This window comes from Ailuropoda melanoleuca, chromosome 13, assembly GCF_002007445.2.
Source record: "Ailuropoda melanoleuca isolate Jingjing chromosome 13, ASM200744v2, whole genome shotgun sequence".
NCBI lineage: Eukaryota > Metazoa > Chordata > Mammalia > Carnivora > Ursidae > Ailuropoda > Ailuropoda melanoleuca.
Window position 1 is genome coordinate 79,473,688 of NC_048230.1, and position 26,455 is coordinate 79,500,142.

General features: G+C 43.7%; 1 protein-coding gene across 1 annotated transcript in view; it reads left to right on the top strand.

The window, feature by feature from the left end:
• The window catches only part of PLCB4 (phospholipase C beta 4), a 384,913-nt gene that overhangs the window by 228,585 nt on the left and 129,873 nt on the right, over positions 1-26,455 (top strand). The window contains exons 4-6 of the mRNA XM_034641608.1: positions 23,048-23,128; positions 24,169-24,228; positions 25,508-25,651. Coding sequence (XP_034497499.1) covers positions 23,048-23,128; positions 24,169-24,228; positions 25,508-25,651 — 285 coding nt within the window. The remainder of the gene's footprint in view (positions 1-23,047; positions 23,129-24,168; positions 24,229-25,507; positions 25,652-26,455) is intronic.

Consider the following 26,455-nt stretch of genomic DNA (forward strand, 5'->3'; position numbering starts at 1 on the left):
CCAAGTTTTGGATCATTTAAACTGAATTGTACTTACAGGGTCAGGATATTAGGGTCTAAGAGTAGAGAGTAGAATTTGCCTCTTACTTGTGTTTGCAGTGAAGGATGCGTACACAGTCACCATGTTGTGCACTCGCAAGAGAGCAAGCACAAATCGGGGGGAGGGGCAGAGAAAGAGGGAGAAGCAGACTCCCTGTTGAGCAGGGAGCCTGGCATGGGGCTCAGTCCCAGAATGCTGGGATCATGACCCGAGCCGAAGACAGAGCCTTAACCAACTAAGCCACCCAGGTGCCCCTAGTCTTTCAACTTTTCTAAAAGGTGGATAAAACATTTAATGATTAGTGACAAAACTGAATGAAAAATTAATTTAACCCATGCACAGGAGGAGTGCAGGGAGGTGTTGGAAAGTAGAAATGGTTGGAGAATTGGAGGAAAGACCAGAAGGTTAATATTCTCAGCGGGAGGTATTGCTGATGGTTAGTTGATGGTGAGTGGAATAGAGGCTCATGTATCTATTATTTAAAGCTAAAATTGCCAATCAGTCACAAAACCAAAAATAATAACGTCAAATTTGGAGTGGGGAGGTGGAGAAAAAGTAGGGAAATGAGTTCAATGGAGTTTAATTTCAGAATTTTTATCCTAAGGAACCTCTTACTACATGTGCCTGGTGGATATTAGTTCAGAAATTTCTTGTCTTGCCACAAATCTCATTTTCTTCAGACTCCAGTCCCCACTAGAATTGGACATTTAAAGCAAAACCAAAAATGTGTTGAGCTCACTTCATTACCTGACAAATTAAGTGCAGACGTCTCATTTGGAAACTCATCATGTGGCCTAGATGCCCTACCTGCCTCACCCCTCTGCTTTCCCCCAGAGTCAAGTTGTGACAAGGAAGGTGGTAGGTCATGTTCCTTGTGGTGTGAGAGGGCCAGAAGGGGTGTCAGGTGCCAGAGGCTGACCTGGGATGCATAAGAGAGCAGGTCCCCTTCGGGCTGAGTCTTGATGGAAGGGTCAACCAGCTGATCAAAGCACCGCTGAGATGAGGGCCGAGCCCCCAGCTCACTCAAGGGCATACGTGTGGAAAGAAGGAAGTGGCTTGTCCAGCTGGGGCAGAGGGGAGGGTGCTGGAGGGCAAGAGCTGAAGCTACAGACAGACAGTGTCCACACCATGGAGGGAAGTAAGGGGAGAGGTGGGGTACGGGAATGAATCAGAGGATATTCTAACCCAGTGAGTGTAGAAGGAAGGAGAATAAGGACTGTAAGGTGAGGCGGGGGTTTCTGGCACTGGAAGCTGGGGTGGGCTCTGATGGAGGCAGAGAGAACGCTAGAGGGGGGCTATAGTTATGGATACACTTCGGTTGTGCCTCTTCCTGAAACGAACGGCATTTATCATCATATCTTCTATAGTACCTAAGAAACATTTTGCTTATAATAGAAATCGCCTAAGTTTTAGTTAAAAATAAACTGGGCAGAGAGGGAATTGAAGAGCATAACTAGCCAAGAGCATGAACAAATGGATGTGCACTCAAGTTTGAGAATAAAGGGTGCAGACCAGGACGAGGAGCTTGGATTTCTTCCTGGTTGTTATGGGAAGCCATTTCAGTGGGGACTGACGTGCTCTGATAGACATTTTGGAGACAGTTACTTTGGTGGCTACAGGGAAATGGTCTGCGGGGGGGTGGGCACAGGCAAAGTGCAGGTAGGAGATCTGAGTACATGGTTGGAGAACACCAGGAATTTAAGGAGACTTAAGCTAGAGACTTACTCCTTTCTCCTACTGGCTGTATCTCCATAGAAAATTTTCTTACCATCTCTATGCTACAGTAGAGCTGATAAGGTGGGCAGACCTAAGGATTTTGCAGTTCTCTATCTGCCTGCCTTCAGGTACCCTGCTTGTCATCTCAGCCATGTGACTTCTTCCTCGCATACTAAGAAAGTTGTGGCCAGGTGCCTGGGCACTTAGTCAGTTGGCCTGAACATGGAAACAACCCAAAACTGCACCACCTAGCATCAGCCAGGTTTTTGCAAAAACACCCAGGCCTGTTCCTTCCTTTAGATCAGATTTTAAAATTCTTTTTAATTTATTTATTCTTTTCAAGTTGGTTCCACGCCCAGCATGGGGCTTGAACTCACGACGTGAGAACAAGAGTTACGTGCTTTACCGACTAAGCCAGCCAGGTGCCCCAGACCAGATTTTAAAACAATAGGTCTGATAATATTACCTGTGCTTTCAAATTCCCAAAGCTTAGAGCTCGTTGGCATCCAAGCCTGAAGCACTTAAGGAAAAGTCTGTATGGTTTGGAAAATTCCAAAAGTAAGTGGATGTGAAGCCAAAAGACACTGGTTTGAGCCTTGACCCAGACATTTGCAAGTTACGACCTTGAGCAAGTCCTTTCACCAGTCTGAGTGAGCATCTGTCTTGCCTCAAGTGTGTCAGTATATTAGTGCCAGAGGTTCCTAGGAGGATTCTGAGTCATTCATGTGTGTGTGGATTTGTCTTCAGAGCAAAGGCTCTTCCATAGTTGAGACCCTGTCTGTTTTGTTGTGTCCCAGTGCTTATCCAGAGTAAAATGTTCAGTCAGTAATTCACAAGATACCAGTGCAAACGCTTGGCATAAATAATCAGACTTCTAATGTTTTTGCCAGTAAATGGCTTGAACATCTCCCCCGTTTCATTTTTTACCTTAATGAAGAGTAAGCAATTGATTAACAGAAGCCCAGGATAATCCCAGGTTTTCACTGCATAGATCCCTGGTGCACATTTGCTCCTTTACTTGTGGGTAAGGTTAGAAGAGCAATTTCAAATCACAGAGTTTGCGGACCCGCCCTCTGTCACTATCTGCCTCGGAGTGTGTGAACTGCAGGAAGGACCCACTGCCCTAGATGAAAAGGAAGCATGCCTTGATTAGAGCAATGAAAACATATGTGTTAAATGAGAGGTTTTCCAGAGTGCTAAGTACAGACCTAGCCAAGGACTTGGAGATGAAGAAGCCTAAAAGTATTGGAGTTCTAAGAGACAGCTGCCCCAAGGAGAAATAACCAGAGGTCGGGCTTAACTGACCAGCAGATGAAATTACATCAAGGCAAGGAGAACAAGTGTGAGCCTGATTTGAAGTCCCACTAGGAGATATGACATCAAATCTGGAAGGAGCAATGAGGCCTGAAAGGGAAGAAAGGCAAGAGTTAGGAATGTGAAGAGATAAGGGTATAAAAGGATCAGTGATTGGTCAATAATTGTATCAACTTTTGCTGTGTTATTACACACAACACAGCACACCAAAACTTAATGACATAGCAGGGCCAAGCTGTTCTCTACCCTCTTAGGTTCAGTGGCTGGAGCTAGCAAATTAAGCTGACAAAAACCAGATGAACAGGAGAAAATGCATATACATTTTATTGATGTTATTATTTTTACAGCTACGGGAGCTTCACAGGAAAGTGAAAACCCAAAGAAATGGGTAGACTGAGAGGGTTGTATACCATTTTAACAAAAGATGATAAATTGTGGAGAAGTGACAAAAGGGAAAGGGGATTTGGGCTTCTAGGGGCAGTAAATTTTGGGAAGGTAGATATATATGGGGGAAACTAATGGAAGGTAGAGGTTATTTCAGTAAGGTTTGTTTGTGCAGACTCATCTCAGGGCCAGCTTTCTGTCTTCTTGCCCAAAACTCCCTGGAGAGGGGATTTAATTTATGGCTACCTTTATTTCTCAAAAGTTTCTGCTTTTAATCAGATAAGAGAAGCTTCGAGGAGGCCTCTTTCTGCATCTGTTGATTCTCAGTTATTTTCAGTTCACCCTAATCCATATGCCCAAGTGGCATATTTGGAAGTGATGTATTCCTATCCCAAAGTCTAAGATAGCAGCCATGTAGATAGTCTGTGATTCTGTGGGTCAGCCGTCCGGGTGGGGCTCAGCTGGGCTCACTCAAGTGTCTGCTGGGTGGACTTGGGGCTGGCTGATTTCGGGTGGCCTTAGCGAGACCTTCTCCTCTCCGGTCCACCTGATCTGTCATCATTCTGCCAGCAGGCAGAGCTTGCTGTCTCTTGGGGTCAGCCGTGTTTCTGCTGCATTCTCTAGACCAAAGCAAGTCACAAGCTCAACCCAGACTCCTGGAGTGGGGACATACATTCCACCTCTTGATGGGAGAAGCTGTAAGTCACATTGCAAGGGGTGTGGATGCAGGGAGACCTGAAGGATTGGGCTGTCTTTGCAGTCAACCACAGTTATCTTAGGTTCTCTTTATGTAGTCCATCTTCCCGTGGTGAAAGGCTTAGAACAGCGGTCCACATACTTTTCCTGTAAGGGACTAGATGATAACTTTATCAAGTTATATAAGCCATACAGTCTCTGTTACAAATACTCGACTTTGTGGCACAGAGTCAGTCATGGAACATAGACAATCCATAATTGAATAAATGGGCTATGTTCCAATAAAATTTTATTTTCAAAAACGGGGGCATGCTGGATTTGACCCACAGGCTATACTTTGCAGACACCTTGCTTAGAAGACAAGTCATGTTGAACAGAAGTGAATAACACATTTGGGTGGTGAGGATCCTTGCAGTTTCAAGTAGTTACTTTGAGCTCATCATTTGCCCTTAAAAATGTCTTATTTCATTTTTAGGTTAGTCATTCTCCACTTCTTTTCCTTTTTCTCTATAATTATATCAGCTTTGCTGTGTAATCAACCACTTTGGTCTTTCTTCTCTATAAGATGCTCCAGTTTGCTTTGTTCTTGCTTATTGCTCTTTTCATTTTTATGTTTTTTCCTCTCCATGAAGTTTCTCTGGGTTTGCTTTTCTTCATTTCTTCACAAGGGTAGAAGAGAACTCTATCCCCTGGAGGAATAGAAGCATCTCACCCATGAAATAGCGTCTGAGTCAGTGTCATGGAAAAGTCTACGACTTGAGATTCCTGCTTTTCAAGGGTTCAGGAAGGTCTACTTATTCCTGGAAGACGTGAGATGCATCCACGAGGAAACTAGAGAAGGAAATCTGGGGTGGCAGAGATTTACAAGGAGCTTGTAGAAATGACCGAAACAATATATGAAGAAAGTGTATAAATAATGAACCAATAAAATTAAAATGGGGCTGTGAAGCCACTTAAGTGCTAGTTCTTTGTGGGTTCTATTCAACCTGTAAAGTGTAATTGGGAAAATGCTCAGTATTAGTTCGTTCAAGCCATGCCTGTGACTGTAGGTGAGCAAGTGCATGGCAGCCAAGGCGTCCATTTCATTCAGGCAGATGAGTGCAGCCTTGCGGATCTCCAGGCTGATGGTGAAGAGGCCCGAAGGACATCCAGGCTGCATTCCCTTGGCACGTTCTCTTTGGGAGTGCACTCTGTTAATGCATGTGGTCTAGCCATTGAATTAATAGAGTTCGTTCAAGGTGAACAAATGAACAGTCAAGTGAAATATACGGCATGTGTTAAAGTGAATCATCTTCAAGTCCCTTTTTGAGTAACACAGTTGCGTTTCTTTAAACTCCACTTCATGGAAATCAATTCCCTGTTCTTAAAAATTAGGAGGAAATGTTTGCACTGTTGTTACTGATCTTGGTTGTTTTTAGGGAGGATGCTTTTTCGTCCTTATACTAGAAATATGTGCATGGCCAAGATGAGCGAGCCATCACTAGGTGCTGTGTAAATGCTGAACAAACATTGTTTCATTTAAACCTTAGAAGAAGCCTGTTGTTAGGTAGGTCTCTAACCTACAGATTGCAGAACCAAGACTTATGGTGTTTAAACACCTCATCCGAGGCCACAAAGCTGCTCACAACTGAGCAGCAAGAGTCCATGTGCTAGCCTGTCATGGTTCTCAAAGTGTGGTCCTTGACCAATGCATTAGCAGCACCTGGAGCGCTTGTTAGAAATGCAAACTCTCAGGCCCCACCCCAGACCTACCAAATGAGAAACTCTGGGGGTGAGCTCCAGCAATCCCTGTTTAAAGAGCCCTGTGGGGGTGATTCTAATGATACAGCTCAAGTTTGAGGACCACGAGGCATAGAGCAAGTCAGGGAGCTTNTTGCGGATCTCCAGGCTGATGGTGAAGAGGCCCGAAGGACATCCAGGCTGCATTCCCTTGGCACGTTCTCTTTGGGAGTGCACTCTGTTAATGCATGTGGTCTAGCCATTGAATTAATAGAGTTCGTTCAAGGTGAACAAATGAACAGTCAAGTGAAATATACGGCATGTGTTAAAGTGAATCATCTTCAAGTCCCTTTTTGAGTAACACAGTTGCGTTTCTTTAAACTCCACTTCATGGAAATCAATTCCCTGTTCTTAAAAATTAGGAGGAAATGTTTGCACTGTTGTTACTGATCTTGGTTGTTTTTAGGGAGGATGCTTTTTCGTCCTTACACTAGAAATATGTGCATGGCCAAGATGAGCGAGCCATCACTAGGTGCTGTGTAAATGCTGAACAAACATTGTTTCATTTAAACCTTAGAAGAAGCCTGTTGTTAGGTAGGTCTCTAACCTACAGATTGCAGAACCAAGACTTATGGTGTTTAAACACCTCATCCGAGGCCACAAAGCTGCTCACAACTGAGCAGCAAGAGTCCATGTGCTAGCCTGTCGTGGTTCTCAAAGTGTGGTCCTTGACCAATGCATTAGCAGCACCTGGAGCGCTTGTTAGAAATGCAAACTCTCAGGCCCCACCCCAGACCTACCAAATGAGAANCCTACCTAATGAGAAACTCTGGGGGTGAGCTCCAGCAATCCCTGTTTAAAGAGCCCTGTGGGGGTGATTCTAATGATACAGCTCAAATTTGAGGACCACGAGGCATAGAGCAAGTCAGGGAGCTTTGGATTTCCTTAGAAGGAAAAAAAATTAAATGCGTTTAAAGTTCTTTACAGCTGATCTCCCCCAAACAGCACAGATAAAGAGGGGGAACTGTTCAGTAAAAGAAACTTTTCTTTTTCCAGAGTTGAATGTATTAGATTTTATTTCACTCTTCAGCGTGCGGTTGATATCGGTCATCTTCTCTTAAACCGTCAGATGGAGTTAAGGATTAAATGAGATTATTTTCCACATTATACAGAGGAAAGAGAAGCCTAAATCAATTAAGGAATTGCTTATTATTCAACATGTAGTGATCGATGGAGCCTGTCTCCAGAACTGATGTATTGATAGAGAGAACACACATGAATCACAGCTACCTGTATTATGACTTGGGACCTTGAAAAGGCTGCCATTTGCAAATGATGAGGTTCAAAGTATGGCACCTTGGTATGTTGAATATTTTAAGTGGAAGGAGTTTGAAGGTCATTCTGAAGCATCCCTTCTCCTCCCCCACTCCCAAACCAGGTCATAAAAAACCCACATGTGAGAGGTGCCCTCCTTATACCTACAAGAAAGAAGCATCCTTATCTCCAATGACAAAGGTACTCCAAGAAGAATCTGAACAAGCAGGCCTTCTTAAGACCCCTCCCCCCCCACCCAGTTTTCTACACTTAACCTCATACTCCTTGACCTATCTTATTTCTAAATGACTGTCCACACTGTTCATCATACCTAACACAAAAATACTCAGGTTTCACCATTTTTTCTGGTGTTCATTTTCTTATGCAGATTCCCATGTCACATGTTAACAAAATTCGTCCAAGTAAACGTGAAGATCAAATTGGCTTTATTAAACAATTCATGAATTGGGTAGCATCCCACCAATCCATCCAGCAAATAGAAAGGAGCTCTGTTGAGCTGCACTGAGGGAAAAGTTTTTAAAAGCAGAGAGGGAATGGAAAAAGGGGAATTATTAGCAAAGAATGCATTGTTGTAGGCAAGGTTGCCTTCCTAAGGGGGACGGAGGGGGTCTCTCATCACTACCTCCTAGTGCTGACCCTGAAACTCCAGGTTTGCTGGTTACAGGTCACATTACTTGTGAGGTTGAAACTGCAGTTGGTTTAGGTACTAAGTCTTGGTTTGCTGACATGCGGCCTTAACATAAATGACTTCATTTGGGGCCTGTGGTTCTTTTTATTATACATATAACTTATAAATATGCATGCTTTCCTGTTGCTGATCTTTGTCAGTTTAATTTTCGGACCTAGTCAGGGACCTTAAGGGGATTATGGAAAACTTCTTTCTTTTTTTTTTTAAAGATTTTATTTATTAGAGCAAGAGCATAAGCACAAGTGGGGGGAGAGGAAGAGGGAAAAGCAGACTCCCTACTGAGCAGGGAGCCTGACACAGGGCTCCATCCCAGGACCCTGGGATCATGATCTGAGCCAAAGGCAGATGCTTAACCAACTGAGCCACCCAGGCGCCCCAGAATGTTTTCTTCCCCTACACAGTTTTTTGAAGGTACGTATGATGTTTAAAAAATATATATGTACACACACACACACACACAGAGTAATGAAAGCTACTTAAATAGTAACCTATTTGCTTTATTTCAGACCATAATTATTATATTACTATATCCAGGAGTTCTTAATTTGATTCTTTTAAGGAAATGAGGATGGAAAGGATTTATTTTTCATATTATTTGCCTCTCACAGCAAATAAATGCCCCTCCGAACACGAATACCTCTACCTTATAATCAATGAAGATCAGCCTTTAAGGATAGAAAAGTATTCACCAGGAGTTTTTTAGTCTCTAATTTTTTTGCAGAGGGGTGGAAACTGGGTAAAATGTACTATGTGGAAGGAACATAATATTTTCTTTCAATCCATGAAAATAGACCTAAAATATCCTCAGTAGGGGAGCCCGTCTTTTAATACTTAATATTGATGGATTCATAAACACGTTTTTAAACTACTTACTCTTCAAGCCATAAATATTAAGCAATTGAAATGGTACCTTGTCAAAAACATGTAATGCAGTGTGTTGGCTGAGCCAGTATGGTTTCTGACATGCTCTTTTGGCTAAGGAGTTCCCCTGAGGACAGTTTTGCTGGCACCCCTACTGCTCTCCTGCTATGGATTCTCTTCTCCCTGGTACCTAAAAGGGCAAATGGTCCTCCTAACAAATGAAATGCAAGAAGGACCCTAGTGTTTGGACCCTCACCAAAGTCAAGCTGCCAAGATATTGTTTGCAAATGAAGAAAGGGTTTGTACTAAGTGGTATTTAGGGTAAAAATCTTGGCCAGAGAGCTCTTTCTCGAAGAGTTTGAAATACACATCATTGGTTAAGGGCATGGGTTTGGAGTTAAGCAGAAACAGCTTTAACGTTGGCTTTGCAACTCAAGAAATGGGACTGTAGGCCAGTCTTAAACCCACTGAGTACTAAGCCACAGCTTCCTTGTCTGAAAAATGGGGATGATATTACCTGCCTCACAGAACCATTCCGAGAAATAATTAAGATGGGTATTTCTGGAATGTGAGTTAGCTATACCTCTCTTCTGGTTTAAACCTTCAGGGGCTTTCTAGCTCATTTCAAACAATTTCCAAATTCCTTCCTGTGGCCTACAATCCCTCTACACGATGCCATCACTCTACTGTCCCATTGATGTTCCTTGAAAATACCAGACACACTTAAACCTCAGGGCCTTTGCACTTGGGGGTCCCTCTCTGGATTGCTCTTCCCCCTATTTCATCAGCACACCCACCTCCCCCAAAACACACACACACACACATTACCCTTTTAGATTTTTTTACCTTCACATTTATCAATTCCTGACATATTATTTTTTGTTCATTGTCAAAATTCCCCCTAGAATATAAGCTATGAGAGCAGATCCTTTGTTTTTATTTACTGCTGTATCCCCAGAGAGAAATCACTCATCACCCAACAGATACTAATAAGCACCCACAGTGTTCCAGTGATTCTTTAATTACATATCTGGGACTCAGATTTTTTTGTTATTTAGATAGCTGCTAATTTTTAAGGAATTTTAAGGGTACCAAGAAACTGGAACTGGAGGTCCTTTTTTAGGGGATCTGGAGAAGGGTTAGCAAGCGATCCCGCCTGTGGCAGCCACGGAGGTGCCACTAGCCTCTCCTTCTAGTGGACTCTGCCACAAGCCATGTGGTCAGTAGACAGCCTCCAGCTGCCACAGCTTCGACACCCGTACAACATTCATGCTGCGGTCCCAGCCAGTGAGTGACATAGGACATGGCAGAGGTGCTGAAGCTGGCCCTCGTTTGCCCCAGATGAGGCTGGCAGGCAGTCCTTGCACCAGGAGTTCCATCCACCTGGTGGAGACGGCGTCAGGGCCATACTGCAGTCGGAGACCCTTCCTCTCATGGGTCTTAGTCCTGCCTCATGGTTTGAGGGCTCTCCCTGCCTGCCCCTGCTTCCGCCCCCCCCGCAAAGGGAACAACCCCCCTTCAGGGTAGAACAGTCACATGCTAAGCCTTTGGATCTGTAATTTTCTATAGCTCTGCCCTCACTGTGGAATTCTCAAGGTGAAAGCAGTGGTCCTTGTGTACATGTTCCAGTAATTTCTGCACTTCTTTTGAACAATAAAAAGTGATAGAGCCAGGATTAGCCCTCAGATCCTGTGGGACTGTATCTGTGAGGCCGAAATATAAGCTATTTCAGAAGACCAAAGTGGCATTTTTAAAAGCTGAATTATTTAAGTAGGAAATGCATACATTCAGAGAGCAAATTCATGGAAGTCATTTGAGATTCCTTTCAGTGACTCTGTTCAGTGGGTACCGTCATCTCCAGGTAGCAATAGCTGGAAACATTCTTTCCTTAACCTGCTTCTTCAGATATATGTCTTCTCTGCCATTATATTTCTTTCTTTCCTTTTTCTTTCTTCTTTCTTTCTTTCTTTCTTTCTTTCTTTCTTTCTTTCTTTCTTTTTTAAGAAAGCACAAGTGAGTGCGAGCTGGTTGGAGGGGAGGTGCAGAGGGAGAAGGAGGGAGAGAATCTTAAGAAGGTTCCATGCTCAGTGCGGAGCCCGACACAGGGCTCGATCCCATGACCCTGAGATCATAACCTAAGCGGAAACCAGGAGTCAGACACTTAACTGACTGAGCCACCCAGGCGTCCTCATGTTGGATTTCTGATCATTTCCTTGGCACAGTTTATTAGTCTGGAACAAATTGTGGGGTTTAATTAGAAGTGCTTTACTGAAAAGGATTTTCCAGCTTGTGGTCATGCTTCAAGCCCATCTGCAAAGCACATCTCCTGTTGTTCTTAGAATTATTGTGGGGGGTGGGGGGTGGGCATTAAAGAAAAAGTTATTCCTGGCACTTGTTAAAGAATGATCAGGCAGACTATGTTCAAGAGACTTACTACAATGTCGGGGGGCATACAGTACTTGAGGAGAGGTTAAGCTCCACTCTGAATACAAAGAGGAAAGGGGGATTTATGGCCAAAGAGCGAGTGGCAGTCACCTGGAGATGGTGGAAGTTGAGGCACCTGATCAGATATCAAAGGTGCTCAGACGTTGAGGGTGGGAGATTCCGGCTAAAGCAATTTAGCAGGAGTCCTGCTCAAATCGATCACTGCAAAGACAGACAGTGGAGGTCTAGTTGGGAAGAAGATTCAGAGGAGTCTGACTAAGGTTTGCTCAAGAGAGAGAATCTTTAGGGGTGGGGGAGAGGAGATCGGAGGAAGGGCACATTTCTTGTAAATATTTATTACCAAAACTGTTATTTTCCTCCCTGACTCTGAGTAAGTTGGTCTTCTTTATTTCTCCTTATTTTAGTGGCTAAGGCTACTAAGTTGTTAAGTTTTGACTAATTTCCTGTCCAAGTGAGTTACTTTCAATGACCACCCACTCCTGAAAGCATGTTTTGTTGACTTTGTTCTCCCTTCTGCAAGCTGAGAAGTTGTTCGCTGAATATCCTAGGAATAACTGCTTCAGGTGTTCCATGGCAAGAATCAGGGAGCCTGTCCCATTGCCCTGCCCTGCCCTGCCCTGCCACAACACAACACAACACAACACAAGAGCTGTCCCAGAGCCTTAGCATCCAGATTTGGCCTCAGAATCCCCACATCAGAGATGCTTCAGGGAGGGAGAGAGACAGAGACAAAGACAGACACAAAGAGTCTGGCATCTCAAACAGGCAGATCTTAAAAATTGAGTCCCAGGGATTTGATGTCTTTATCTGGAAGTGAAAGGAAAAGTGGGAATTCATGACCACTCATGACCATTCTCTAAGCAGTCAGAGTTTCACTCTTAGGTGGCTCATCCATGCATGCCCTCCCTCCCTCCCATCCAGATTCAAACCCTGCTTGAGCTGCCCACAAATTCTCACAGCCAAGGATATGTCAGAGATCTTGTTAATAGTAAGTATCATCAGGCCAAATTTCAGGGTTTTTAAAAAATATATAGCATGCAAGACCAGGAAAGGTGTTGTGTTTTCCCCTTGCTGCTTTTGCATGTCCTTCATCGACTCTTCCAAGCCAGATCACTTGGAAAGTTGATGATGTTCTTTATTTCTGAAGATAGAAAAAGATGAAATGAGTGGATTAAAACTTTCCACTCGATATCAGAATAAGGGTTCACTTTATTGGTGCTGAAATGAGCAGGTTATGTGCTCACAGTTGGTGATGGAGGGGGAGAAATTTTCAATTTTGTTTCTGAGGAATTCAGACGCCAGGATAGACAGCAGGTCTCCAGCACCTTGTGAAGTTTGCCACATATTTCCCTGGATCGGCCTCTCACCGTCTGATCGTGTGATCTGCCATGTCAGGGAGGTGCAGGGCTGGGGCGCCCAAGCCCCACATTATCTCCTCCAATCACTACTCCCCAACAGGACCGGTGAAGAGGGTAGAAGCTAAAACTGTGTTCTGAGGGCAGAGCCTCTGTGCCTCATTTAGCCTGAGGCTGGGTTGGGCAGAGAACAAACACAACCGGACCTCTTTGGGCAAAAACTGAAATTTCACTGAGTCTAGGGCAGTAGTAATTTACAAACTCTGGGTTCCCGCCATGCTTAGACTCCCAGATGTGTGTTCTGGATCCGTAGAAGTAAGCACACCGTCATACCATTGCTCCTTGCAAGGATCCACATAATAGAAATGCTGTTCTGTCACAATGTGGACGTAGCTTGCTGCTTACTATCTGTGTTCTCTTGGGCAGCTTGCTAACTTCAGTTAGGATCCGTTTACTCATCCATAAGGGAGGGATGGTGGTATTTACCTCCTTTGTTCTTGGATGATGAATCGTAATTGATACTGGCAACATCAGTAGTAATTACTATTACTGTGTTATTAATAATCAATGATAATTTACTGGGTTCAGATTATGCATCAAGCACTTGAAGGCGCACTGTGAGATGGGCAGTTATTTTTGGTTATCCCTGCTTTGGGGGATGAAGAAATGGAGCTCAGGTAAGCTTGTAGGTGTCCAGCTGCAGTCAAAAGTCGGATCTGGTTTATCTGACCCTAAAACCAATGTAAAATACCCAGGAGGTTCTGGTGTTCTTTTTTTTTTTAAGATTTTATTTATTATTTGAGAGAGAAAGCATGAGCAGAGGGTAGAGGGCAGAGGAAGAGGGAGAAGCAGATTTGCTGCTGAGCAGGGAGCCCGATGTGGGGCTTGATCCCAGGACCCTGAGATCATGACCTGAGCCGAAGGCAGATGCTTAACCGACAGAGCCACCCAGGTACCCCTCTGGTGTTCTTGAAGTGGTTTTTGTGCTTATTTATACACGTTTCTTCCATTTTCCAAAGTAAGCTGTCATGCAGAAATAGATACCACTAGATAAAATGAATGGAACTGAGATTTAGGCTGGGGGGGGGAAGCATGTAAAGGACATCAAATTAGAGGCAAAATTAGTAAGCAGCCACTCTATGGGCAGCAAAGATGTTCTGTAAAGTTGGAATAAGTGAGCTGCAGAGTGGCTACTTATGATCCTGGTGGCCAGAGCCGTGCAGGAAAGGCAGTTGTAGGACTCACCCTGTCCACTAGATTGCTAGGGAAGCCACAGGTCAGGACAAATCGTTTTCCTTGGTACTAGGATCCTAGAATGCACCCCAACATGATGCAGGGCAGTGGAAACACCCCTCTGCCACAACCTGGTAATAAATACGGTCTGTGCAGCTGGGGGTGGGGGGCACGTCACAGAGAGGCCTCAAGAAACACGGTAATTAAACTTAAAAAGCAGGGCACCTGGGTGGCTCCATCATTAAGCATCTGCCTTCAGCTCAAGTCATGATCCCAGTGTCCTGGGATCGAGCCCCGTGTCGGGCTTCCTGCTCAGAGGGAACCCTGCTTCTCCCTCTCCAGCTCCCCACTGCTTGTGTTCCTCTCTCGCTGTCTCTCTCTCAAATAAATAAAATCTTTAAAAAAATAAATAAACCTAAAAAGCTCCCAGTGCCGTTCTAACCCTAGTGATGGCTGCTGGCATTGAGGGACGAGGAGAACCGTGGGGCCCCCAGAGGGGACTGCTGAGCAGTTACCTGAGCCCGTCCCCAACAGCGTCACCCTCACTTACGGGCCTCGACGCGGGTGTGATTCAGGCGTGTGCTTCGGTGGAGCCAGCGGTCCGGCTCTGCCCCACCAGCTACACGTACTGGGCAAGACGTTTCCTCCCTGTGCCTCGGCGGCCTCCTCTCTAAAACGGGAGTAAGAGTAGTCCCTCCCTTGTGGGCGTGTGGGGTGGTGAGTAGCTAATGTGTACGGAGTGCAGGGAGCGTCGCCTGGTGCTCGGTAAGGAGTCTCCGCGAGGAGCCACTAGCGCCGCGGCACAGAAGCAGTGCCTTTGGTAGGCGGTGCCACGGACACGTTTGGGTTGCTTTTTGAGACACCAGAACTGTGTATCCCTCTCAGTTTCTGGCTGAGCATTAGATAGAGAAGCAAAGGTCTGTATTACATTTGAACAACTTAATCCAGTAGGGACATTCTGTCCGAAGAATCAAGGACCGTGGAAAGGAACACAAAAGCTGCAAATGCTCTTATAATATCTGACAGATCTCTTCTCAAGGTGATAGCGCATTGCAAGGGTCCGTGATGGGGCAGCCATGACCACGGCTCTCCTGCTCCTCTACGGAATGTGAGCTGAGAAGCCCAGAGGCTGTCATCTCCTGGGGTCTATAAATTAGAAGGAAGATTAACAAATGGAATGAACATTCTGGATCTTTCCAAGGGGAAACCAGACCCACGAGGGTAAAAACAACTTAAGGACCCATCTGCTACAGCAGTCTACAAATCATTCTGATGACAGAATGTCATCACCAAGGGCTGTAGTTCTAACTTGAAGTAAAAAAAATATATATATATGTGATTCTATCTGAGAGAGGAAGTGTTTGTGCAGAATCAGCAAGGATCTGCTGCTGCTAACTACAGAGCTTAGCCAATTCCCTAATTCCTCTGGAATAAAGAGCTGAAATAAATAGGCCATGTGGCCTCACTTGGGCTCTGAGGTTCCAGGATGTGATGGAAAGCAGGAGCTCTCGGTTAACTACCCCAGACTCCGCCTGTGTCCCCAGCCTAAGGCCCCTCCCAAGCTCATCTGTCTTTTGTGGTAATGGTTTATAATGGTATCAATGTTTGGTAAGATCCCCCCAGTGGCCTTTCCCTAGTTCAGATGTCACTTGTCTCTCTCCAACCTCAATAAAGGCATTTTTTTTCTTCCCGTCAGTTCTTAACAAAGCAGGAGACAAGGACAGTGAGCCCCACGTGTAGATAGAGCCTACCAAGGCAGTGTTCGTTCACTAACCATCTAGTTAGCCGTTGGTGACAGGCAGAGGGGGACCTGTGTGGTCATTGTTGACAAAGTAGAACAGGCATGGCTTTCGAATCCAAGAAACCAGTTTGCATCCCGGGTCTGTTACTTATCAACTGTGGCTTTAAAGAATTTACTCTTCCTCGGAAAAAATTTTCCCCTTGTCTCTACAACTGCGTTGTCCAGTATGGCAACCACTAATGACTTGTGACTATTTAAATGAAAATGAAAATAAATTAAGTTTAAAAATTCACCTTTGTTGCACTAGCTACATTTCAAATGTTTCATTGCCCCATGTGGTTCTCCTGGCTACCATGTTGGGCTGTGCTCATTGCCAACATTTGCAACATGGAAAACCTATTGGGGGTGTTGATGTAGTCTAAAACCTTGTAGAGTTTGCAGATTTAAATGAGATCATATTTGTGAAACGTCTCACACCATAGTCCCAAATTAGATAGTACACTGTTTTCTAGTAACTATTACAATTTATTCAGCATTTGCCTTGTCCCAGGCACTTATTAGCCTTTTTCAATTTTGAGAGCCCTGTGAGGTTGGTATCCATGTTCTCAATTTACAGGTGGGAAAAGTGAAGCTTGGTGAGGTCGGGCAGCACCACCACCACGATTATCCAGCAGATGCCTGGTGGGGACGCTGGCATTGGAGCCCAGTACCATCACCTATGAGGGTCCTCTTCCTCCGAAAGCAGGGCACTCCTGCTGGAATGTGAACGGACCCATTTCACTTCTCTGTGTCTCCCAATCTAGCCATCCGATCATAAGCAATGAAAAGCCCCTGAACAGCTGGTGTTTAAATAAAGTGTGGTTGCCGTGTTGAGTAGCCAATCCAAAATCCCTACCTCTAGCTGGTGGTCAGAATTGACCATTCCCTTTTTGATGATGCAGACCCCACAGTGGAAAGGTGTAGTGTTTCACCTGGGTAATGACGGTGGGTGAGAGGGCAGGAGAGCAAAGGTAAGAAAGAACACAAGTAAAATAAACTCAACCACCTGTTGTCTAGAAACTCCACCCGAATACCTGCCTCCCTTCAGAGTACTCAGCCTGCCCAGATCTCTGCCATTCCTTACAAGAAGAAATGGGCTTAAATTTTGTTGTCTAGAAACTCCACCCGAATACCTGCCTCCCTTCAGAGTACTCAGCCTGCCCAGATCTCTGCCATTCCTTTCAAGAAGAAATGGGCTTAAATTTTGTTTAACCAGGGGCACCTGGGTGGCACAGCGGTTAAGCGTCTGCCTTCGGCTCAGGGCGTGATCCCGGCGTTATGGGATCGAGCCCCACATCAGGCTCCTCCGCTATGAGCCTGCTTCTTCCTCTCCCACTCCCCCTGCCTGTGTCCCCTGTCTCGCTGGCTGTCTCTATCTCTGTCAAATAAATAAATAAAATCTTGAAAAAAAATTTTTTTTGTTTAACCAAAAGCCTTTTAAACTTGAAACAAAGGAAAAATATTTTAATCCATGTCATATTTTTAAAGACTTTATTTTTTTATTTGAGAGAGAGAGAACACAAGCTGGCAGAGGGGCAGAGGGGGAGGGGGAAGCAGACTCCCCACTGAGCAGGGAGCCTGACGTGGGGCTCAAACCCAGGACCCGGAGATCATGACCTGAGCTGAATGCAGATGCTTAACTGACTGAGTCACCCAGGCGCCCCCTAATCTATGTCATTTTGAAAGTGACTTGAATCTTTGAAAGATGGGTCATGATATTGAATAATGTTGCAGTGGCATGTGTTAAGTGGGAAAAATAGGCTAAAAATAATATTGAGACACACAGCTTTTAAATATACTCTATCCTTGATGAAATGAGGGAAGTGCCTTGGGAAGCCCATCAAGGCACACGCCTCTCAGAGCAGGGATCCTTGAGGCAGAGAAAGTTTCTAGCTATAGTGATTCCCACAAAAGTGATCTCAAACAGCATGTCCCACCCTGGTCCCCAGTTTGGACATAGTCTCACAAAAGGAGTTGCCGTGCCTTCCATCCTGCCTCTCCCAGTGGCCTGAGGAAAGAGTGAGCTTGGCTGAAGGAGTTAACCAGTCCTTGAGTTCTAAAGTGTGACTGTGGCAAATTTCAACAGAGTCCTGTGAGAACTGAAATTCTGAGCTCTCTGGAGGAAGTTCCGCTATGGTTTGTTTCCTTACTAGAGAATCCCATTACCATTTGTTAATTGCAAAACAAACAGATTTGCAGAGGAGAAAGAAGCCAGCTTCCTTTGATGACCTCCCCTGCCATGCCCGAGTCTGGAGGAAGTTTCCAGAGAAGGGGATGGAGGATATTATTGCCTCAGCCAAGTCACGGGGCCACGACCCAGGTTGTGGTCAGTAGGTATCCGTGTGAAATTTACCACCGCTGGTAGGGAAAAAAGAAGAGAGATTGTGTGCGTTCCTCACCGCGAGGGCCAGGTCCTTCTGTGTGTTCTTGGGAGTGGAGAGAAACAAAGAGATTGTGTTTCTGTTCCTTTCAGCCAATTGCCACATACTTCTCAGATTTATTCTCTGATTGTTGTGGGTAGTCTGAACACGTTTAGTCTACGAATCTTGTGGCCGGAGTGGCCAGCATTACTGTGGGCTTCGTTGGGAACCTTGTCTATGATGTCGGTCAGAGCTTCTTGGGAGCTCCCACAGACAATTTCTCTTCTGGCAACTGCCTATCCTAATAACCAATGTGTTTTTATGTGTGAACTGTATAGATTCCTGGTCAATGATATTTTTTCCCTTTTTGCTTTTGTTGCTGGGGAGCCCAGAGCCAAATTGGATCCTCTTTTAACTGTTCAGGATTTTCTGACAAGTGTTTCTGGAGCTCTCTTTAATTTTGAGCTTATTTCATTTTACTATCTTGTTTGTCTTCTCCTTGCCCACATTTCTTGTCCTGTTTTGAAAATGATTTCTTTGAAGGGCACTCAAACAGTCCTCCTGGTCCAATGGGGATTCCCACGAGGTGCCTCAAAGCCACACCAAAACTCTGAGATGAGCTTATATGAATTTAAAACAGGGGCCCCCCTGCCAGGCAGACAGCCTCCACGCAGTGCCCTTGGATTTGTGCATCTGTCCACGGCAGCCTTCCAAGGACTGACAGGCGTGGATTCCAGGCTTGCTACAACCCAGAATTACTCAACTTGAGTAATTTCTTGTTTATCTGTTTTATACACTGGCCTCCTGAAAACTATTTTGTTTGAAACAGGAGATCATGTGTTCATTTATTTTTTAGTGCATGACTTTAGTTTCAGGGTGCCTTTGATGTGCTAGGCACCTGAACCACAGGTGTGAATAAGAATGTCTCAAGGACTCTGTCCTCGTGGAGGTTATACTCTGGTGTGAAAGCCCAACAATAAATCAATAAATAAGGAAATAAAAACAATTGCAGATTGTGATTGGTGCAAGCAAGAAAATAATGGAGATACTGTAATAGAGAATAAAATGTGAGACACCTTCTAAGGAGAGGAGGTTAGGGAAAGCCCCTCTAAAAAAGTTAATTAAAGTGAGGTCCCCAGGATGAAGAGGAGACAACTATGCTAAGGGCAGAAGGAAGGGACTTCTGGGCGGGAGAACCTGCAAGCGCAAAGTCCCTGAGGCTGGAAAGAGCTTGAGGAGTTCAAGGAAAAGAGTTCCCATGGCTATAGTGAAGAAGAAGGAAAGTAACAGAAAATGGCAGGATATACTCTGAAAGACCCAGCTTGTCTAGGGTCCTTTGGTAAGGAGTAGGATTTTGTCCTAATTAATGCAGGAATCCACTGAATGGATTTAATGAACTGATGAAAAGTTGAAAGAGTCAATGTGGCTGCTGTGGGAAAAAAGAATAGGAGTGAGAAAAATCAGTCCTTGGGCATAATGGTGAGGGTTCAGATCAAGACGGTGGTGAGATGGAGTAAAACGGAGTATGAAGTATGAAGTATGAAGGAGACTCGTTTAATGGAAGTGAGAGGGGAAAGTCAAGGATGACTCAGTTTCCATAAATCGGTAGATACAGGTGACATTTATTGAACTTAAAGTCTTAATGCTGGAAAGGCTTGGAGAGAGGGTAGTGAATAAAGCATTCAGTTATGGGCATGTTAATTTGGAGACATCTGAGTGGAGATGTCAAGTAGAGAGTAAAGTTTGGAACTCAGAGAGGACTGGGCTGGTGTTATAAATTTGGGAGTCATCAAGACATAGATGGTATTGAAACCAGGGGATTAAAGGAGATCTAGAAACATCGTGGCCATGAGAATTCTCAGAACCAAGTCCTGGAAAGCATGTAGAAGTTGAGTATAGAAGGAAAAGAGACTAAAGGAATGGTATGCATTGGAGAGTGTTGGAGAGTGTTTCAAGGAGGGAATAGTCTACCATTCAGAGATCAAGTCGAAAGAGAAAAAGAACGTGCATGCTGCATTTGGCTCCATGAAAGCCAAAAAAAATCACAGAGGGAGACAGGAATGGGAGGCAGATGGAATTGGTAAAGATAGTATGGAAGGGAGGTAGTGGCAGCAGTAAATATGGACAAACTTTTGAAGATATACCCTAAAGGGGAATCAGAGACATAAATAAGTGAAAAAGGCAGTGGGAACAGCTAGAACATGGACGTGCTGCCAGGAATGAACTAGTAGAGAAAAGAAAGGCTGGTGTGTGTTGGGTGGTGGTGAACGAAAGACTTCAGTCCTTGTGTGAGTGAAAGAGGATTGCATCCAGAGCAGAAATGGCGGCGGGCGGGTGTACCCCTGTTTGGAGCAAGTATGCTTTATGAGGAGGGAAGAAGGAGAGAGGTTCTCATCGGATGGGGTTTCTTTACTCAGTGAAGCATGGTAATTTCTGGAACTCAAGGAATTTGAGAAGAAGCCATGAAATAGTCCTTTCATAGGGTTGGGAACCTTTCAAGAAAGAATTACAAGTCTGGAAGTCATTGTTGACTATTCATGTAAAGTTTATGATCTTGAATGTCAGCTAAAGCCTGTCAATCCAGTTCTGTGATTTTCTTCGTCAAATTCAGTGATAAAATATGGATAAGATGGACTTGGCTCTATGGCTAAGAAAACAGAAACGAGGCCTGGGGATTGAGGTTGTCTGTGAGGGAGTGACTGTAACACTGCTTCACAGAAATAAGCTAGACAAGGGTGGAAGTAAAAGCAGGGAGAAGTCTGATGGACAGTGAGTGATCGGCAAGGTTAACGAATAGGAAGTTGCAAAGTCAAATGGATATAGGAGAATGCATACTGTCGAGGTAAGGACTAGAGAGATCAGGTGACATGGTCCAAGAGTGGGACGTTAGGAATTGAAATTTCAAGGTGGTGGTGAGTAGCTCTGGGGGTACTTTGTAACTGACAGAGAAAGAAAAAAAAATCATTACAGTTAAGGAGGCCAAGGAACCGAAAGTTCCACCTCAAAATAAGTTGTAAAACCATTCTTATTTATCATGTATATTTCATGGATCATTTCAAATCCTTAGTTGGAAAAGGAGAGGGTGCACATAAATAATAACGACGGTAGCTAATTCATTGTGGGTCTACTCTGTGAATACCATTTTAGGACAGGCTTTTTGAATGTTATGCAGCAGAATTTTCTACTACCATTAAGATACTGCTTGGGAAGTATTCTAAAATGTGTTAATTCTCATCATTTAATTAGTTAGTGATTCTTGTTTCTCAATTGTAAGGATAACAAGACTCCCTGTGGCCTTTTGGTCAAGTTTAATATCTTTTGCATGGTGTACAACACCTTTCTGATCTAGCCCTGTTTATGTGTCCAGTCTCATCAATTGTCATTCCCTTGAGATGTTGTAACCACACCAACTCTTCCGNCTGGTGATGGGTAGTAGGGAGGGCACGTATTGCATGGTGCACTGGGTGTTATACGCAACTAATGAAGCATCAAACTTTACATCGGAATCTGGGGATGTACTGTATGGTGATTAACACAATATAATAAAATAAAATTTAAAAAAAAAAATAAAATAAATGGCAGAACTGGGTTTTGATTCCAAAGGAAAGGCCATACCATGCCCCCATTCTTTGTATTTTTCATTGCTATGTCTGTGGTGCTTAGCATGTGTCTGGTATGGGAGTTGAAATGTGTATGATATTCTTCGCCCATCAGAAGACCACCCAAAATATTTGAAGGCTGGCTTGTTCAAGGCCCCTAGGACTCTAAATTCTGACACCTTATGGTGGCCCAGTCTCTTGACATTGGCTTTACCTTGATGAATGTTGCTGCTTCCCTGAAATTTAGAAAGATGTGTTTTGATGGGTTAAACTAAGAGTCTGAACTACCCTTAAAGTCTTAATCCTATAATTACTCATTGTTTCACGTCACTGCCCTGATCCACATGTGGCAGATAAGTTCTCTATTATTGGCCCTGTAATTATTGAGGAGGACAACTTCTTTACATCATGAGAAGGACATTGGATTTGTTGACCCAGGGGTGCCAAGGCTTGGTGCAATACGGTCCGAGGGCAGAGGGTATCTGGGTTCATTTCCTGAATACCCTTTGTCTTTCGTTGATACAGATTTTTTCCTGGTGCTCATAAGCACAGCGGTGCTTTCTTGCTGAAGACCAGGAATCCTTTGGCAAGTACAGCATAGCTGCCCTGAAACCCTGCATGTGGAGCCTAACATTCCTTCTTGATTCAAATTTTGATTCTCTAAGTTTCAACAGAGTTTTTGGTGTCCGAGGCCACCGAAGTGGTTCTCAAACTTTAGCGTGCATTAGAATCCCCTGGAGGGGTTGTTGGAATGCAGATTTCTAGGCCCTGCTCCCAGAGACTCTGGTTCAGTCCATCTGGGCTGGAGCCCTACACTCTGGAGTTCAGTCAGACTCCCAGGTGATGCTGATGCTTCTGGTCCAACGTCTAGAGGGTAAGCTCCTGGGTCAAGCCTTTTCAAAAAAGTTGAACCATCCAAAAGTCCCACCTTGTCGATCAAATATTGGCACTTTGCCTCACTCAGAATCCTGCTCAAGTCCTGGTTTACAGGACACCAAATGAGGTTGGATGGAAAAGCAAAAATCTCAGAAATTTTCTAAGCAAACATCTGAATGTTGAATGATGTAGACAAAAAAAAAAAAAAATCAGTGACTTACAAAAAATTCTCTCCTGATTTGTACGTTATAGTAAATACAGGCAACAATTGGTCTTTTGTGGAGGGAGACCAGTTGGCTGGAATCTGGGAGTCCTTCTTCCTTCCCTGAGCTCTTTTTTCTCAGGTCTTAGAGAAACTTTCTTCTCTATGACCTACAAGACATCAGTGTGTTTTGTTCTTAAAGCTACTCTAGAGGAAGATGCCGCAGGAAGTTGATCAGTCTTTCAATACAAAAGTGAATGCAAGGAGTTTTCAAGATGAAAATACTCTGCCATATAATAGGGAGTGTGGTCATTAGATTTAGGATGCAAAAGGGTGATTTCTCATTTTCCCTCATTTAGAGGCTTAAAAGATATTTGCATTTTTATTAGATTCAAAATGGGGCTGAGTCATACAGATCAACACATTTTTTTTTTTTTTTAAACAGGAATCCTTTGTGTTTGAACCCAACTGCCTCTTCAAAGTGGATGAATTTGGCTTCTTTCTGACCTGGAGGAGTGAAGGCAAGGTAGGACACAGGAATTGCAACTTGTTCTTTCCTGCTGTCTGATTTAAACCATTATATTTCTCAACAAGTAGGCAGAAGGACTCTTTTTTTTTTTTAAAGATCTTATTTATTTATTTATTTGACAGAGATAGAGACAGCCAGCGGGAGAGGGAACACAAGCAGGGGGAGTGGGAGAGGAAGAAGCAGGCTCCCAGCGGAGGAGCCTGATGTGGGGCTCGATCCCATAACGCCGGGATCACGCCCTGAGCTGAAGACAGATGCTTAACCACTGCGCTACCCAGGCGCCCCAGGCAGAAGGACTCTTGAGGGCATGGAGCCCTGCACTTACTTATTTATTCAAGATTTTAAAAACGTGCTTCTATATGGCAGGCATTGGGGATACAGTGGTGATCAAGGACAATACCCTAGATCTCACAGATTCCAGTCTAGGAGAAGAAGCAGGCATTAAAAAAAAAAAAAAAAAAGATACAAGTCATTGAGTGTTGTGAAAGAGAAGGTCAGGTTGGTACAAGAGTTTAAAACAGGCAGATCTGATTTAATCTCGGGAATTAGGAAGGTTTCCTAGAAGAAGAGAGTTTCAAGCTGAGTCTCAGATGCATTAAGAGTGTGTTCACCTCGTTACACCCCAGGACTTCACTCAATACTCAGCACAGCACACACATTAAATGAATCCTTAACCTAAATTTAAGGGACCAGAATTGGAATTCTATAAAAGTGATGGACCCACTTAATATTACATGTACACACATATGTTTAATGCTCTACATACACTAGTAACAGTATTATATGCATCAAGATAACAGCACTTTATAAACATAAATAATTATTCAGACCTGCATCCGTTTTTACAAGTATATGTGGAATGGAGGGTGTGGGGTCTTGACTGTTTCTGATTTGGGGTATTGCAATGACAGTCCCTTGTTTTTCACTCCCTCTCTTCCTAACTGTCATTGGTATTGCCTTCATCATCAGGTACCTTGTCTGTGCCGTAGGTCTGGCAGGATTTCAGCTCACTCCTGTGTTATGTTCTCTCTTTCCAGGAAGGACAAGTGCTAGAATGCTCCCTCATCAACAGTGTTCGCCTGGGAGCCACCCCAAAGGTACCTGTGATTGGTGTTTGCTTTTCTTCTAAACACAGATTTACCTAGGTTGGAAAAGGGTTCTAAAATGTTCTTTAACCTTTTACTGCCCCATACTCATCAGCTGGGAATGAAGAACACACGATTTAGAAATCTTTTCCTCTATATTCATTGGGTGGTTCGGATTGCATTATGTTTAGTTATATCAGAAGCGTTATTCACCTTTCAAAGAGAAGATGCTTGCATGAGACTTCCATCAAAGAAACAGTTTCCTTAACTCAGAAGTTAATTCAGCAAGGCCCCCCCTCCCTCTGCTGCCTTTTTTTTTTTTTTAAACAAACAGTGAGTCACTTGTGGTCTGCGGTTGATGTGGAAATTTAAATGGCATTGTTAGTTCCATATTTGTGCACCTGTGCACGCAGACAGCGGCTCACCTTGGAGGCTCCGTTTGCCTCTGAGAGAAACAGATGACAGAGCATATAAATCCCTCTTCTTCACAGTGATTGACTTGTTTGAATAAGAAGCTGTTTGCATAGTGGTGCTAAGAATTTAAAAGCTGGCTTTTTCCTAGAATATTAAAGCACAGTATTTATTCCCTTTTTCATAATAGCCCTGCAGGTTTTTAGATGTTGAAAAACAAAATTACGTGCCTCATTTTGTTTCTGTTTGTCTTTTTCAAAGCTGTCCTTGTTTATGTTAGTTAAAATTTCTCTGTAACTGTTGGCGTTTCCTCCTGAGTTCTTTCAGAGGACAAAGATGCTATTATGCTAATTAGGGTAAACTTACACTCTCTTCAGCCCAAATGAAGATGCCACGGCTTCCAGAGATGAACATACTCTCTCTTTGTGCCCAGGTTACTTGAAAGACTCCATCTTATTTTCTTCTAACCCTGGTCACTGGCGGTGGCAATGCCTGTGTTTATTTGCATGAGACGTCAGTGACTGTCCTCGGCTGAAACACCCCTTTGATCTTTGTGGACCCAAGCAGGTCCCAGTCAGAGCCTTTCCATCCCATTGTCATCGCCCAGGTCCTCTGATAGTTACAACCAAGAACCTAAAGAAAGACCCTCACACCCGGTTTTCTCAATCAATACTATTAGAATACTTTTCTTACCAAATGAGTTCCAGTAGTGTGTAGCATTACAACTTTTACCTCTACACGTTTTAGAACGATGCTGGGTATCAGGGCATTTTTAGAAAGAAAACATTTGTCCTTCTGTGTATTTTTACATCAAATGAATGTGTTCCCTCCATGCTATGTTATCTGACAATTTTTTTCCTATTTGTATACTTCTATACAGGATCCCAAAATCCTGGCCGCTCTTGAAGCTGTTGGAAAGTCAGAGAATGATCTGGAAGGGCGGATAGTTTGTGTCTGCAGTGGCACGGATCTGGTGAACATCAGCTTCACTTACATGGTGGCTGAAAATCCGGAAGTAACTAAGGTAGCCTCAGTAGAAAAAACCTCCCCTCCCTTCCGCCCTTGTATGTATATATGGGGCATGCATACTATTCCATGTTTAATTTTGATTTATATATTAAAGCTGTATAGTAATAATTTTAATTTAAAATTTTAAAAATGTAGTTCTGTTGCCTAGCTGGAATGTTGGTGTGGAAAATCCAGCAAGCACAGTACTCTTTTAGCGTTTCACTGAAGAATACCAAGAATCCAAGTATCTTTGTGGATATGTTGTAGGAGAAATGAGCCCAGCACCTATCACACTGGACTGTGCACGGGAATCACCTGGATTTTGTTAAAATGCACATTATGATTCAGTAGGTCTGAGATGAGGACAAGATTCTCCCTCACGGGTTCCTAGCTGATACCCATCCAACTGGTCTGAGACCCACCGTTTGAGTAGCAAGGGACTAGATCAGCATTGCCCAGTAGAAATATAAATCAAGCCACAGATATCATTTAAATTTTTCTAGCAGACATCTTTAAAAAGCAAGAAGGAACAGGTGAAATTAATTTCAATAAGTTTGTTCACGATATACCCAAAATACTGTCATTTTAGCTTAAAATCAATATAAAATTAATGACATTTTATATTCTTTTTATACCAAGTCTTCAAGATCTGATGTGTGTTTTCAGTTCAGCCTAGCCATATCTGAAGTGCTCGATAGCTGCATATGGCTAATGGCTGCCATATTGGACAGCACAGGTCTAGATGGTAAAGATATCCAGTCTCCACCCCCCACCTCTCTAAGTTATTAAAGTATTGGGTCATGATCCATCTTTTAATACC